A 13,524-nucleotide genomic window follows, 5' to 3' on the forward strand; every position below is an offset into this window, starting at 1 on the left:
TTCCTCATCGTCGTCGTCATGACCTCCCTCCACCACCCTCCATCGCCACAATACACCATGATACATATACCAACCTGGCCCAAGATGGACTGTGGCGTTTGGACAGGCCTTCGAGCACCAGAACATGGCACCTGGAAGTGGAAAAAACTTCGACTCTGGCCCACTTGTGGGTCCGGCTTCCTTATTCGAACGACTGCTGAGAAGATCGTAAGGTAAGAGTTTTGTGATCATCGAAAGAAATAGCAAGCACTCGAACTGACCTTCATCACTATACTACCTGATCTTTTTTACATTTAGAATGGCTATTGCCAATGTTGTTTCGCAAACCTCCTCCCAAAGCCTCCAAGTCCCGGGGAGGTCGTCAACTAGATCTCTTCGCCCAGCTAGTCCTTCCCGTTCCCAGCCTGGCTTTGTGATCACTCCCAACGATTCTCGAACCGCTCTCACTTGTCAGTCAACTCCTGTCGAAGGAAGCCCTGGTCCCCTTTCCAATCGACTTGCTTCACCTCGACCACCAGCTGTAAAACACAAGGATTCAACTCTTCCACGGCGAAGTCTAAGAAGACCAAGGCCAATCCAGAAGGAAAGGTAAGTCTTATCAATAGGTCCAGATTGCTCTATCATGCATGAGATAGATTCTCGATTGGTTTTGTATTTGTAGAATCAATCATCCACCAGTAAGCGTGTCAGGTCACCTTCACCTGCTTCATTCAGACTCAGCAGGACACCCCGTTCATCCAAGCGATGTAATGTTGGAGCTTCAGCACCTTCTTCTGTTGGGTCACCCCAATCATTGAAGCGGACTGATGTTGAAGTATGTGTTTCACATCTTTTAAAATATTCTCGAACCAATTCACGTATTTATTTTTTATGAGATTAATGACCCCTTTCCTTTACTGTCACCAGGTATTTGAGATCCCAGATGGAGTGGACGTTGATCAAGAGTCTTCTATTGAATTTGTCTTGTCTAACAACGAACCCGGCTACAACGAGTCTCGGAGTGTCGATGTGAAGCACCTTCTCAAGTATTTTCATGAGCCAATTGTAAGTGTTTCAATTCACATCATCTCGGTCTCTGATTTACTAACATCATCAATTTCTTCTAGGATCGTATTTACAAATGTCAATATTGCAAGAAGCCATTCAAAGGTGACAAGACAGGGACCTCTTATTTCAATTTACGAGGCCATCGCGACGGTAGTGCGACACAACCTGTTTGTAAAATGCGACATAAGGCCATCCGTGACAGAATGACTCTTCAACCTTCTTATCATGAAAAGCAAGAGGTAAGCAAAAAAACCGAGAAAGGTACCTTAACATCTTTTGTCAGCGGTCCCACCTTCACCGTCGACCTCCTCAACATGATCTTAGTCATGTGGGTCGTCCGACACGCCCTTCCTTGGGCCCGATTTGAAGACCCAGCTCTTCGAGCTGCTTTTCACTCTATCAACCGAGGTGCTCTTGTTCGATCTAGAACGTGGGCAGCTCAGCAGTCAGTAATACTCTATTCAGGTTTGCACGAAAAGGCCATCAATACCATAAAAGTAAGTTTTTGCTTTTTACTCTACTTTTGTATCTTGAACTAATTGTCTATTGATCAATATGTGTTTATGATTCTTGATCTTCAGACAAACAAAGGAAAGTTTTTTTTGATACACGACGTCTGGACCACCAAAGGGAACCGATACGCCTTCATAGGTGCATCAGCCAATTACATAGATGACGATTGGAATTATAAGTCAACTCACTTGACTCTCAAGATGGTAGCTTGGAGACATTTTGGGGCTCTCTTAGCTCGACCCATTGGTTGATTTTTGGTCCGCCACGGTCTTCATAAGAAGATAGGTTTTTTTTTTCTGTTTACAATTTTTTTAACTTTTATCTTTGCTAATTGTTCCTTTTTATTTCTGTCATTACATGTTAGGTCAGACAACTGACAGTGGAGGGAATAATGGTCCTATGGCCAAAGAAATTCAAGATATGTTTATGAATGCGGACGATCCTGTTAGTTGGGACAGTTCAGCACACCATGTGCAATGCTATGCCCATAAACTGAATCTCACAGTTGGGCATGGCCTTCGAATCCTTGGTCAGACGATTACTAGTTCAAAGCCGGCAATCCCAGATGGCATTCCACTGCCCATTCCGACTCTCGAGGTGAACAATGGTGAGGATGGTATTGATATGGACGATTCAGAAACCGATGAAGACGAAGGCGACGGCTTACCGGAAAAGCCTGACGGTGTCGATGATGAAGACGATGGTATTTTAGAGCCGGTTGTTTGTGAAAAAGATGATATTGTTGCACTTGCACTTGTCAAGGTAACATATTTCATAATGATCTCCCTCTTTCATCTTTCTATTCTTCTCAGTGTACCATAATACAAGCTAACCTTTTGTTTCCTATACTGTTCCTTGTGCTAGGTGGATACTGTGAGGGGTCAAATTGCAAGTAGTGCAGCAAGGCGAAGTGATTTTAAAGCTCGATCGGCTCGTATGGGATACGAAGGTAGAATGTTGATGCATCCTTGCAAGACTCGGTGTAATAGCCACTACCAGAGTCGAAAGGTGGCGTGTGAGGCCCATGAGGTATGTACAAATTTAATTTCATATAATCATTTTTTTATAAACCATAAGCGCAGACCACATCGTGCCTTTTAGGGGAGCAACTCAATGCTCGCAGCCGACCGGAAGGCCTGTTTTTTCAAGGGAGTTACCATTTCTCTTGCAGAATGGCACGCAGTTGAATTGGTTAATAAGGTTTTGAAGGTATTGATCTTAACTAGTCCGACTTACACATGAAGCTAAAGTTTTGTTTTGCTTTCTAGACGTTCGTAGATGCAACTGCTCGGGTTGAGGGGAATGGACCTACCAGTGCTACAGTCCTAGTTGAATACAAGCGGGTTATTTCCGAGCTCGAAGCCATTCAACACGAATCACAGGATTATGCGAGCATTGACAAATCGATCAGTGAGATGATCAAGTGGCTCAGCAAGTATCAACAGGAAGCTGTCGAGTGTGAGAGTATAGTCTTAGCCACGATTCTTAACCCTCGATTGAGAGGGAAGTTCTTTTCCCTCCATTATCCCGAACATGAAGTTTCGGCAAGCTTGTCGATTGAGAATGCCTTCAACAATCAAACAGAAGAATCTCAAGAGAATGATCCATCCCCGAATACTGACAACGAAACTGGTACTGGTCTGAGTCCTACCGAGCAAGAGCCTGACACATTCGACATCTTTGGACCTTCAACTTTGGGTACTACCAAAGCATCCTCATCCAAGCTCGAGGACTACTTGCAAGGAAAGTTTCCTATGAAAAAGGACCAAACCATCCTGGGTTGGTGGAAGGTTTGTTTTTTCATTCCATTTCTCACTGATTCATATCACACTATACTAATGTTGGCTCTTTACAGGAACATCAGCATCACTTTCCCATCATGTCACAACTCGCTCGTGATTACCTGGCTGTATCGGCAACTTCTTGCGCTTGTGAGCGAACGTTTTCGGCGGCGGCGGATGTTTGCACACCGTCTCGTGGTGCAATGCTACCCAAGACGATGGAGCGGTTAGTGGGGTCTCAAGCATGGCTGAAAGAAGGAATGATACCAGAGGGTGACTTCGCAGAAGCAGCCAAAGCTCTCCAAGATTATATTTTTAGTGTATCAAAAAAGAAAAAATAGTATATTGGTGTTTATTTCTTTTTATTCTCTACATACAATACAAGGTAATAGTATAAACAAATTATATGATTTCATTTTATTGTTTTCTCTTTTTGTTACAAATGTTAAGTGCAATGATGCGTATGGTTTCCGCAATATTGCGAGTATTGTCGGCAATATCGCGTATATTGCGCAGAGCGCAACATTTCGGCAATATTGCAAAAATATTGCCCTATACCCGCTCCGCATCCGTGAGTAAAAAATTCAGACCCCCATTGCGGTCTGGTTGTGTAGCGCCTTATTGTGCTGACTGCGCAGCGCAATCAAATTGGGCCATATTTCGTTGCGCTGCGTTGCGCTTGTGGTATTGCCAGCCAGTCCTGGACTATACCCAGCTTCACAATTACCTACTGTTGAGTCCGGTCCATCAAAATCACACAAACCCAGACAAATCAAAAGGCCAATTGAAACAACCAATCCTGAATCTTCTACTGGTACCTCTTCCAAGCCGTGCGATTCACCTGTCAATTGAGTAGTACAAACAGTGAATAAATCTTTGAAACAATTTTTGGTTTCCATTCCCTAATTCAATTGCAATCGAAGCTATTGTAACCCTAAACATCAACCTTTTGGATCAGTTTTATGTTTTATTCACTTAACTCATTGCCCGGTTTGGTTGTTTTGGATGGCTTGAATGTCCCAATCAGCTACTTCATTGACTTGAAGAACCTGAAAGTTTTGTACAAAAAGATACCCAAAAGCTACAGCCGTTCCTTGATTGGTTACTTTTCTTACAACTTTTTTTCAACATTTTCAACAACTTTTGATTTTTCTTCTTTTGTAAGTGAGTAATAGTATCTCTTGAGCACAGCCAACAGTACTCAGATAGTCTCTGAGATTGTTGTACAAACTACTTTTTTGAGGTTTGACTTCTTTCAATCTTTGAGATCTGTTACACTTGAGTTAGACCTGATGGGCAGCCTTTCACAGCCTGTATAATCTATATCACCAATGTGACAGCCGATAGCTTGATCCACCACTTGATCCAGTCAGACAAGCTCTATCTCAAGTTATCTTGATATCATTCAACCTTGAATTCTCTTGACTTCATTCAATCTTGACTTATCTCAATTCCATTTTATCTCAACTTTTGATATCGTTGGTGGCTGTGAAAAAGTAAGTTTCATGGACTTATTACTGAATTGCTACCATGCATTCTTGTCTCCTCGATTGATCGATTTTTGCACCAGGTATCATCACTGTTAGCCGGATCTATCAGAATGATACCTGTGGATTGGTGCATCAAGGCATCTGGATGTGCCTCTGAACCATGAAGCAAAAGATCATCTCAATTGTGCTGATGCTAACTATTGATGTATACCTTTGCATGTCTCAGATCAATCCAGCTCTCCAAATACTCTTCTAGCCTATCTCACCCACAAAACGTGAGTCATATCCTTCCCCTGATGTAGAGGTATTGAAAACCTATACTTACATTAATTCAACTTCTTTCATCTTGGGTCTGAGTTAGACAAAAAGACTTGATTTTTGACTTTGGTTGTAGAGAGGATACAAATAAGTAATTGGAGGTAAGCTGAGATTGAGATCAATCATGATTTGTTGATATTGAAACCAGTTTATAACAAAAATGACTTACAAATGTATTGCAACTGATTTTAGAAATGGAATTGTCAGAAAGCAAAAGTGGAAATGGATCACAACAGAAATAAATGGCTACTTTTGATGTGCAGAAAGTTCCATTGTCTCTGCATCACTTCCTGCTACCAACCAATAGCAAAAGGTCTATCAGTGGCTCAACTCCATTTGGACATCACATAAGCAATAAAGGAATGAAAGGTGAGTTTCTTGATGGTAGGGCGCAATAAGGAATGTAACTGATTTGTTTGTCATATCAATGGCTTGGATTATAGACTGACACAGCAAGACAGATCAACCAGCAAACCCCAGCTCATTGTCATTGTCCAAGCTTTCAACAGTTTATGGGGGTCAACTCAAACTTGGACAGCAATCAAATCATTGTAGAGATGTCAAAGGTCCAGTTGCTCAATCCTTTCACACTGGATTTGAAACAGCTTATGATCTAGCTCAGCGGCCTTCAGGTGGAGTTTTGTCAACTCCGCAATCATCAATCAAAACATCAAATTTGGGGTTTGATACTTCTTTGATCACACAATATCCGCATTCACCATGCCATAAGACTGACTCAGATGACCCCTATCATGTGTACAACCAAGAATATGATGAACTGGAATTGGATGCATCAACTGATGATGCCAATAGGCCTTTTCCACCTCATAGTGACAATATTGAAGAGCCAGATAATTGGACCAAATTCTCCCTAACATCTCCAAACCCTTCTCTTACGTTGGACCCTTTTGGCAAGTCAGAGATGGCTATAGATAACTCTAAGCTATTGAATGATTCTCAAGTCGATCAACTAGATGGCCATCTATCAATTGATGTAAAAATTCCACAAAAGCAGACTCGGGGTTTGGCTTTTGAGGGTTCTTGTCAGCCCTGGGTACATACACATGTACCCAAAGACTAACTTGTAAATATAAACATTACTCATAAAACCCAAGTACATGTACATATATCTTAGAAACATATGTAACATGTAATAAAATATGTACAAAACACTAATTACATATATACGTAATCAAGAACTAATATGTAATATATAAGATTACATACAAAAAACAATAGTGACATCTCATAACTCAGTATCAAGAGTTAAAAATGCTTATATAGCATTAAACACTTAATGATTACTGAAAATAACATTAAGTGTAAGTAATTATAAAAAATAATAAAAATAATAATTATAAACCTAATATTGTAACACTTGTGTATATCACAATATTAGGTTTAGAGAGCTGAATATATAAACCAAAACTCAGTTCATCCTCAGAGAAGAAACCAAGTTTACACATACCACTTTCTAAAGAACCTTCAAGAGTTCAATTAGAATAAATATCAAGAGTATTACAAATAGTAATACTAGTGATTCATTCTATTCATCTTGATCTTTCCTGACTAGATCCCAGTAAGTACACTTCACTTCTGGATCCTCTACTTTCCCCAAGTAGTAACTATATTAGGTTGGTGACCTCCAAGTTAATAACCAATAGGTTGGTGAGCTCTAAGTTAATAACCATCAGGTTGGTGACCTCTAAGAGGTAACCAAGATAGTGATCTTTATAATCACTCTTTATCCTGTTACTGAAGGGATACTGGAGAACTTTGGGATCCAGTTCTCATTATAATATTGAATTATAAATTAAAACCTCTTCTAAAGAGTCAACTAACTGTAGTCTGCCAGGATTTGTCCCAGCAGACTCTTAGTTGTTTAATTATCATCCATCCCTCTCATCCTCTTCTCTTCTACCTCTCATCCTTCATCCTCTTTGTAATTAGATATATCTTGAAATATAATAATAATTTATTATAATTCACCATTTACCTAGTCCCATTACCACATTTAGTGAGAGTAGCCTCCTTCAGAAGAGCCACTACCCTCACAGTTCTCAAAGTAGTATTCCAACTTGCATCCCCACTTGCATTCCAACTCACAAACCTGCTTGTCCTCCATCTCAACGTCTGGTCCTTGCTCCATTTTGCCCACCAGCTCATGCTTCAGGCTGTTCTCCCACTCTGCGTCTGAATTGTTCTCTGACTTGTCCTGCAACTCTTGCTTCTTTTAATCATTCTCCAACTAGTCCTCTGATTTAATCTGGGAGTTGTCCTCTTATTCATTCTACAGCTGGTGCGCTGACTTGTCCTTTGGTTCGGTCTCCAACTGGTTTGATTCATTCTATGAATCATGACCTACCTCCTGTTTCAACTCCCTCTACAATCCAATCACCAACTCCAACTCCAACTCCAATCTATCCTCCGACTTGTCTCACCTTTTCTACCTTCTCCAATTAATTCACCTTCTCTGACTCCTTCTCCATCTCCAACTTGTCATGCAATAGAAGATCCAATTGAAGAGTTCTTTGCAAATTTATTTGAAGATTCAATTTGTGGCTCATCTCAAGAATCAAATCTAGGTTTATCTGAAGACTCAATCACCATCACACAGTCAACAAAGAATGCTAGAGGGAAGGCTAGAGGGAATTCTAGAGGGAAGGCAAAGGGGAAGGCTAAAGGGAAGGCTAAAGGGAATCAGTTGCAAGGAAAAGAAGGTCAGCAGCAATCATACTTAAATGACGCTTGTAAACCAAATGTATTTCAGATTTACTGACATGTTATAGTACTCTGTGTGTAAAGGTGATAACAAGAATTCTTCTAAAGACAATAAGGAGAATACTGTAGTCATTTTTGCCTCATATGAAGTCTACTTGAGGCAGTCAAAGGAAGCAAAAGCTGCTACAAAGCAAAAGAAAAGAGATCAAATTCAAGCTTTGGTCAACAATTACGAGTGGGTTCCTGCCCTAGGGCCACAAGGTGGTCGATGTGCTGAAAACTCCTTCACCATTGAAATTGTGTCTACATCCTTGGAAAGGGTTGAGCGCCAAGCCACCCAAAATCATTGAAGATTGAATAAAGCCAATGGCTGTTCATATTTCTGATCATAAGCCCCGCTGGATTCTTCACTGGATAGGTATTGATTACAAACCAAAGAAGGGTCTCAGTGAATATGATGTTGATACTGAGAGCGTCTGGGAGGAGTTTGTTGAGGTGGCATTAAACTTGAAAAGGGACCACTCATTGGGTCTTATGGTCCGGATGGAGAATCCAGAATTGATTGAGAAAGATACCAAACAGTTTCAGAATCAGATTGACCACCTGAAATCTTTAGCTGGCCAGCTAGAAGATGACTCTTCTCAAAAAACTATGAAGCAACTTCCTTCGCTTGATGATCCTAACCCCCACTCTGGCACAATAGAATGCTTGATGGCGCAGTATAGAAGTGGAAAAAAGGGGGGTCTGACCCAATGAGATATATTGATCCATTAGATTCTACAAAATGGGTTTAATTGAACGTCACACGACTTCGAAAGTAGGCAGATGACATGGTGAGTAGTTTTTCAATATTTTTTAACTTCTCACAGAGCTCATGTGTATTATTAACATTGTTCACTGCGCTGAATAGATAGAGGCTTGTCGCAATGGTCACAAAGATGTAACTTTATTAAAACCTCCTAATAATCCTATGTTCAAAACAAACGTAGGTGGACGCAAACCAGCTGGATTTAAAGCCATTCATGAAGATCACCCCAGCTATGCACCACCTCAAGCATCATCATCAACAGTACCAATTACAAACCAATTCAACACCGACAGCACCATTCCTCAAGCTCTCCCCTCAACATCAACAGTACCAAATCAACTAGATCACCAGATGTTTCTAAAACATTTTTGTGGGACATTTAATGACTTCCTGAAATTCTCTCAAATTTCTACCACTGACACCAAAAGCCACGACCTTCTCTCTGAATTAGGTCTGGACCATTGTTCCACCTTCATTGTCTCAAGTAACATGAGTGAAGACAAACCCCAAGGGTTGGGGTTTTCTCTCGGTGCAGCTATCAAGCTCATAAGTGGTTCCACTTTTTGCCAACCCTATATCACTGCAAAAATAATGTATTTTTCCAAGGTGAAAAATGATTGACATTAATGCACAAAATGATTAATAATGCAGAATTAATGCAGAAAAATGCATTTTTAATCATTTTGTGAAATAAATGTAATCATTTCTCACCTTGGAAAAATCATAACATTTAATCCCAAAGGCACTTCGCTTACAAAACTCGAAAAAATCCACCATTAGCGTGATTTTTGAGTTTTTGTAAGGTCTCTCTCTCAGAGACCTTCACTGAGTCTGAGGGTCACAAGGCTGAGGCCAGACAGAAGTAGCACCTGAGTATAATTCCTGATAAGCCTATAGAAAAGAACAATCAATATAAAGAAATCTAAGTAGAGAGACCAGACAGAAGTAGCACCTGAGTATAATTCCTGATAAGCCTATAGAAAAGAACAATCAATATAAAGAAATCTAAGTAGAGAGATAAGGAGGAAAGGAGTTCCTTGAGAAAAGAAACTGAAAGGGAGAGAGGATGGGATCTCTATAAATGTACTTCTAACACCAACTCTGTAAACCCATACTACACATGTAATGCTAACCCATACCCCATACTCTTCCCTTACACCCCCCCCAACTAAAAACAACGCAACACAAAAGACTTCCCCCAACTAATATTAACCAATTAAACCATTTATAAGAAATAAAAAGGAAAACTCGAAACCAAAATTGAAATACATGAGATACTTGAATTAAAAAATTAAATAAACAAAAATGAAATGAAAAGAAAAAAAAGGAACTAAAGTGGAATATTCGAACTGATTGAATTAATTAAAGAAAAAGAGACAAAGGAAAAAAAGAAAGAAGCAACCACTATCGAGAGCCTGAGAGGATCCATCGTATTCCCACGTGCTTGATCGAAAAATTCCGGAATCCACGCCGCGACACGTTCTGGAAGAGCAATGCGAAACATATGTGCTCACAGGCGTGGCCAAGGTGTTGTTGCGAAACGACAAGGAGGTAGAACCCCGCGGCGGTGCATACGTAAGGAGAGAACTTACTTGCACAAGGTAGTCTCTCGCCCCTCTCAACAGACGTCCGCTGTCTCATCCGTCCGATACCGTTTGAGCTTCGAAATATGAAAGACATCGTGTGTGTTATCGTTGGCCGAAAGCTGGAGGCGAACATCTCTACCCCCATTGATTACCTCTAAAACCCGGTAAGGCCCGTCGTATCTTGCACGCAGCTTCGCCACCTTGCCACCCACTTGAGAAGCTCAATGAGCACTATCAACCAAGACTTGATCACCTTCCTTAAGCTCTAAACCCCCTCCCCTCCTCTTGTTATAATGCACAGCCTGTTCCACACGCAACACCCAGAGTTTATCACGGCAACGTGCCCAATCAGCTTGTCTAGACTCTACCCATCTCTCCACATCTTGCCCAACAGCCTCCACCGAAGACGGGACTGGGAATAACCTTGGTTGATGACCCAGCACGAAATACATAGGATAAACTCCCGTCGCCGAGTTAATCGCCGAATTGATAGCGAACTCGACAGAGGGAAGTGCTTCGAGCCATCGTCCTTGACGTCCTTGAGTGGAGAACCGTAGAATTTGGCCAAGTGTCTTATTCGTACGTTCTGCACGCCCATCTGCCTGTGGATGATAAGCAGTAGTCAAGTTAATTGTGATACCCAGTAACAAGTGAAGTTCTTTCCAAAAGCGAGAACCCAGATCTTGTCTCTATCACCAATCATTTCATCTGGTGCCCCAAATATCGACAGCCACAAATTGTACAGCCGCCTCGCCGTTTTCTCGGCTGAATCCTTTTGATTCGTTGGAATCAGCCTGACAAACCCCGTGAGCCGACACGTGCAGGATAAGAGCATGTCATAGTTAGAGACTTTCGGAAACGGACCCACAAAGTCCAATGCGATGCTGCTCATTGGTCGGCGAGGGAGATCCGTGCTCTGAGCTTGTCCAGGCAGGAGGGTAGTACGTGCCTTGTTCCTTTGGCATTCATCGCAACAAGCCACCCATTTCTACACATCATCACTCATACCGGGCCAAAAGAATTCCTGCTTCAACCGATTGTAAGTCTTGAGGTTTCCAAGGTGGCCCACCGTTTGATGCGCCGATCGAATCAGCCCACTCCTCAACTCTCCGTTTGCCGGGATCACCACTCTATCATCCATCAACATCAAACCCTCCTCCCATCTACAGTTTGCTCGTAGTGGCAACACCTTTGCCAACTTTATGCAAAACGGATCAACACCATAGCCTTCTTTAATCGATGTAAGCATGTTAGTACTCAATGCAGGACGAGATTCCGTCAACGCAGCCGTGTCTACACGCGAGAGGGCGTCTGCAACTGAGTTGTCCGCTCCTTGAAGGTACTTGAAGTCTAAGTCGAATTGAGAGAGGGTTTCCAGCCAACGCCCTTGTCTCCGACTAAGATTTCTCTGCTTCAACAAATATGTCAATGAGTGATGATCAGTCATAACGTTGACTTTCAATCCAAGGAGTAGGAGGCGCCATTTGTTCAGCGCATGAACAACCGCCAAAAGCTCTTGCTCGTGTACTGGATAATTACGCTCAGCTGGGGTCATGGTCCTCCCATCGTAAGCAACAGGTGACGCAGTTTCCCAATTTTCACCTTGAAAAAGCGCCGCTCCAAGCCCATGCCCACTAGCGTCAGTGAAAAGCCAGATTGGTTCCTCTGAGTCGTAGTCGAGGTTTCGAAGAACTGGTAAGGTAGTGATCATCCGCTTGATGTTGTTGAAGGCTTCATCTTCTTTGTCTGTCCACTTCCATTCCTCAGGTTTCTTCTTAGAACTTGTTAAAGGCGTTAAAGTACTGACATATCTTGCTAGACCTTCTATAAATTTTTTCATCCATTGGACAGTACCCAAAAATTCCTTCAGTTGTTTTGATTTCTTGGGCGCACGCCATCCCGCTACTTTTTCGACCTTCTCTTCATCCGCACTGATGCCATCGTCACCAATAACATGACCTAAGAACTTGATCTGTCGTCGAAACAACTGAGTCTTTTTGATCCCACAATAGAGGTTAGCTTCACGGAGGCGTTGCAATACCTGACGTAAGTGTTGTTCATGCTCTTCCACGGTCTGTGAAAAAACCACGATATCATCAATATACACAACGCATACTTTGTTCAACAAATCACCAAGTGCCTCTTCGCAACGGCGTTGTTGGGTTGCCGGCGCGTTTGTCAGGCCCATGGGCATGACGACCCATTCATACAGTCCCCACGGCGTCTTGATCGCTGTCAGTGGGATATCTTCTTCCTCCATTCTGGTTTGGAAAAATGCGTTAATTTGATCAAGCGAAGAATAAATCTTGCCTGACGCTACGAGCCTAACTGCCTCATCCGGATTAGGCAATGGTCCTCGATCCTTCACCGTGTATTTGTTGAGGGTTCTGTAGTCGCAGATGAGCCGTGGTAATGCGGTCGGATCCTTCTTTGGTATGATCATCGAAGGAGATGCGTATTGGCTGTGAGATTTTCGAATCCTCCCCGCCGCTACATGTTGATTAAGCAATTTCTTCCAAGCGTCCAAGTGTTTTCGTGGATATCCGTACTGTTTATCATTGATCTGAATGTTTGGGTCAGTTAAAATTATGCGGTGTCGAACCTTGGAAGCTTCGGATTGCAGCTTGGCCGGGAAAATCTCATCATCTTCAGCATCAATATCATATACTGCCGGCAACTCCTCAGGGAATAAATCTTCGAACTCTCTTAGCATAGCAACCTCACGCACACTGAACTCATTCACTTCATTCACCTTCTCCATATTTTGTAAAACTGTGCTGACTAAGGCTTTTCTTCTCCTCTTCAATTCCTCACTCTCTTGTCTCTCATCAATCACACTCTGTTCATAAAAGCTATAACCATTCTTTTCACTACGAAGTAAGCGTTGGGAAAGAGATACATCAAGACAGTGTTTTGAAAGAAAAGGCGCCCCCAAGATTAAATCGTAATCCCCTCCTAATGGTGCCACCTTGAAGGCTGTCGCTCCGAAGGTAAACGAAGGGTGAGGTGCCTTGATGTTAGCGAAAGTATATTCTTTTAAGACAAACGGTGTGGGCTCCGAGAGAATAGCAGGACGCACCGTGACCGGGACAGGTAAAGGGCGTCGAATCAATCGTAGTTTATCAGTTGCTTGTTCCGACAGGAGGTTCGTCCCTGCACCCGTGTCAACTACAATACACTGAAGCAGATACTGCACGTTCACGGAGCCAATTCATGATCAGAGTTCTTCCACCACTATGATTTTTAGAGGAAGATCCATA

At 42.1% G+C, this 13,524-nt stretch overlaps 1 protein-coding gene across 1 annotated transcript; it reads left to right on the forward strand.

Moving 5' to 3' along the window:
• Positions 1–7,505: 7,505 nt before the first annotated feature.
• On the forward strand, positions 7,506–8,626 carry MELLADRAFT_63594 (uncharacterized protein; the record flags this gene model as incomplete). Its single annotated transcript, XM_007410427.1, has 3 exons — positions 7,506–7,869; positions 7,955–8,131; positions 8,289–8,626. 3 exons carry the CDS (start codon positions 7,506–7,508, stop codon positions 8,624–8,626), a joined length of 879 nt encoding a protein of 292 aa, XP_007410489.1.
• Positions 8,627–13,524: the final 4,898 nt, after the last annotated feature.

Source organism: Melampsora larici-populina (genome assembly GCF_000204055.1).
Source record: "Melampsora larici-populina 98AG31 unplaced genomic scaffold MELLAscaffold_20, whole genome shotgun sequence".
Classification (NCBI taxonomy): Eukaryota; Fungi; Basidiomycota; class Pucciniomycetes; order Pucciniales; family Melampsoraceae; genus Melampsora; species Melampsora laricis-populina.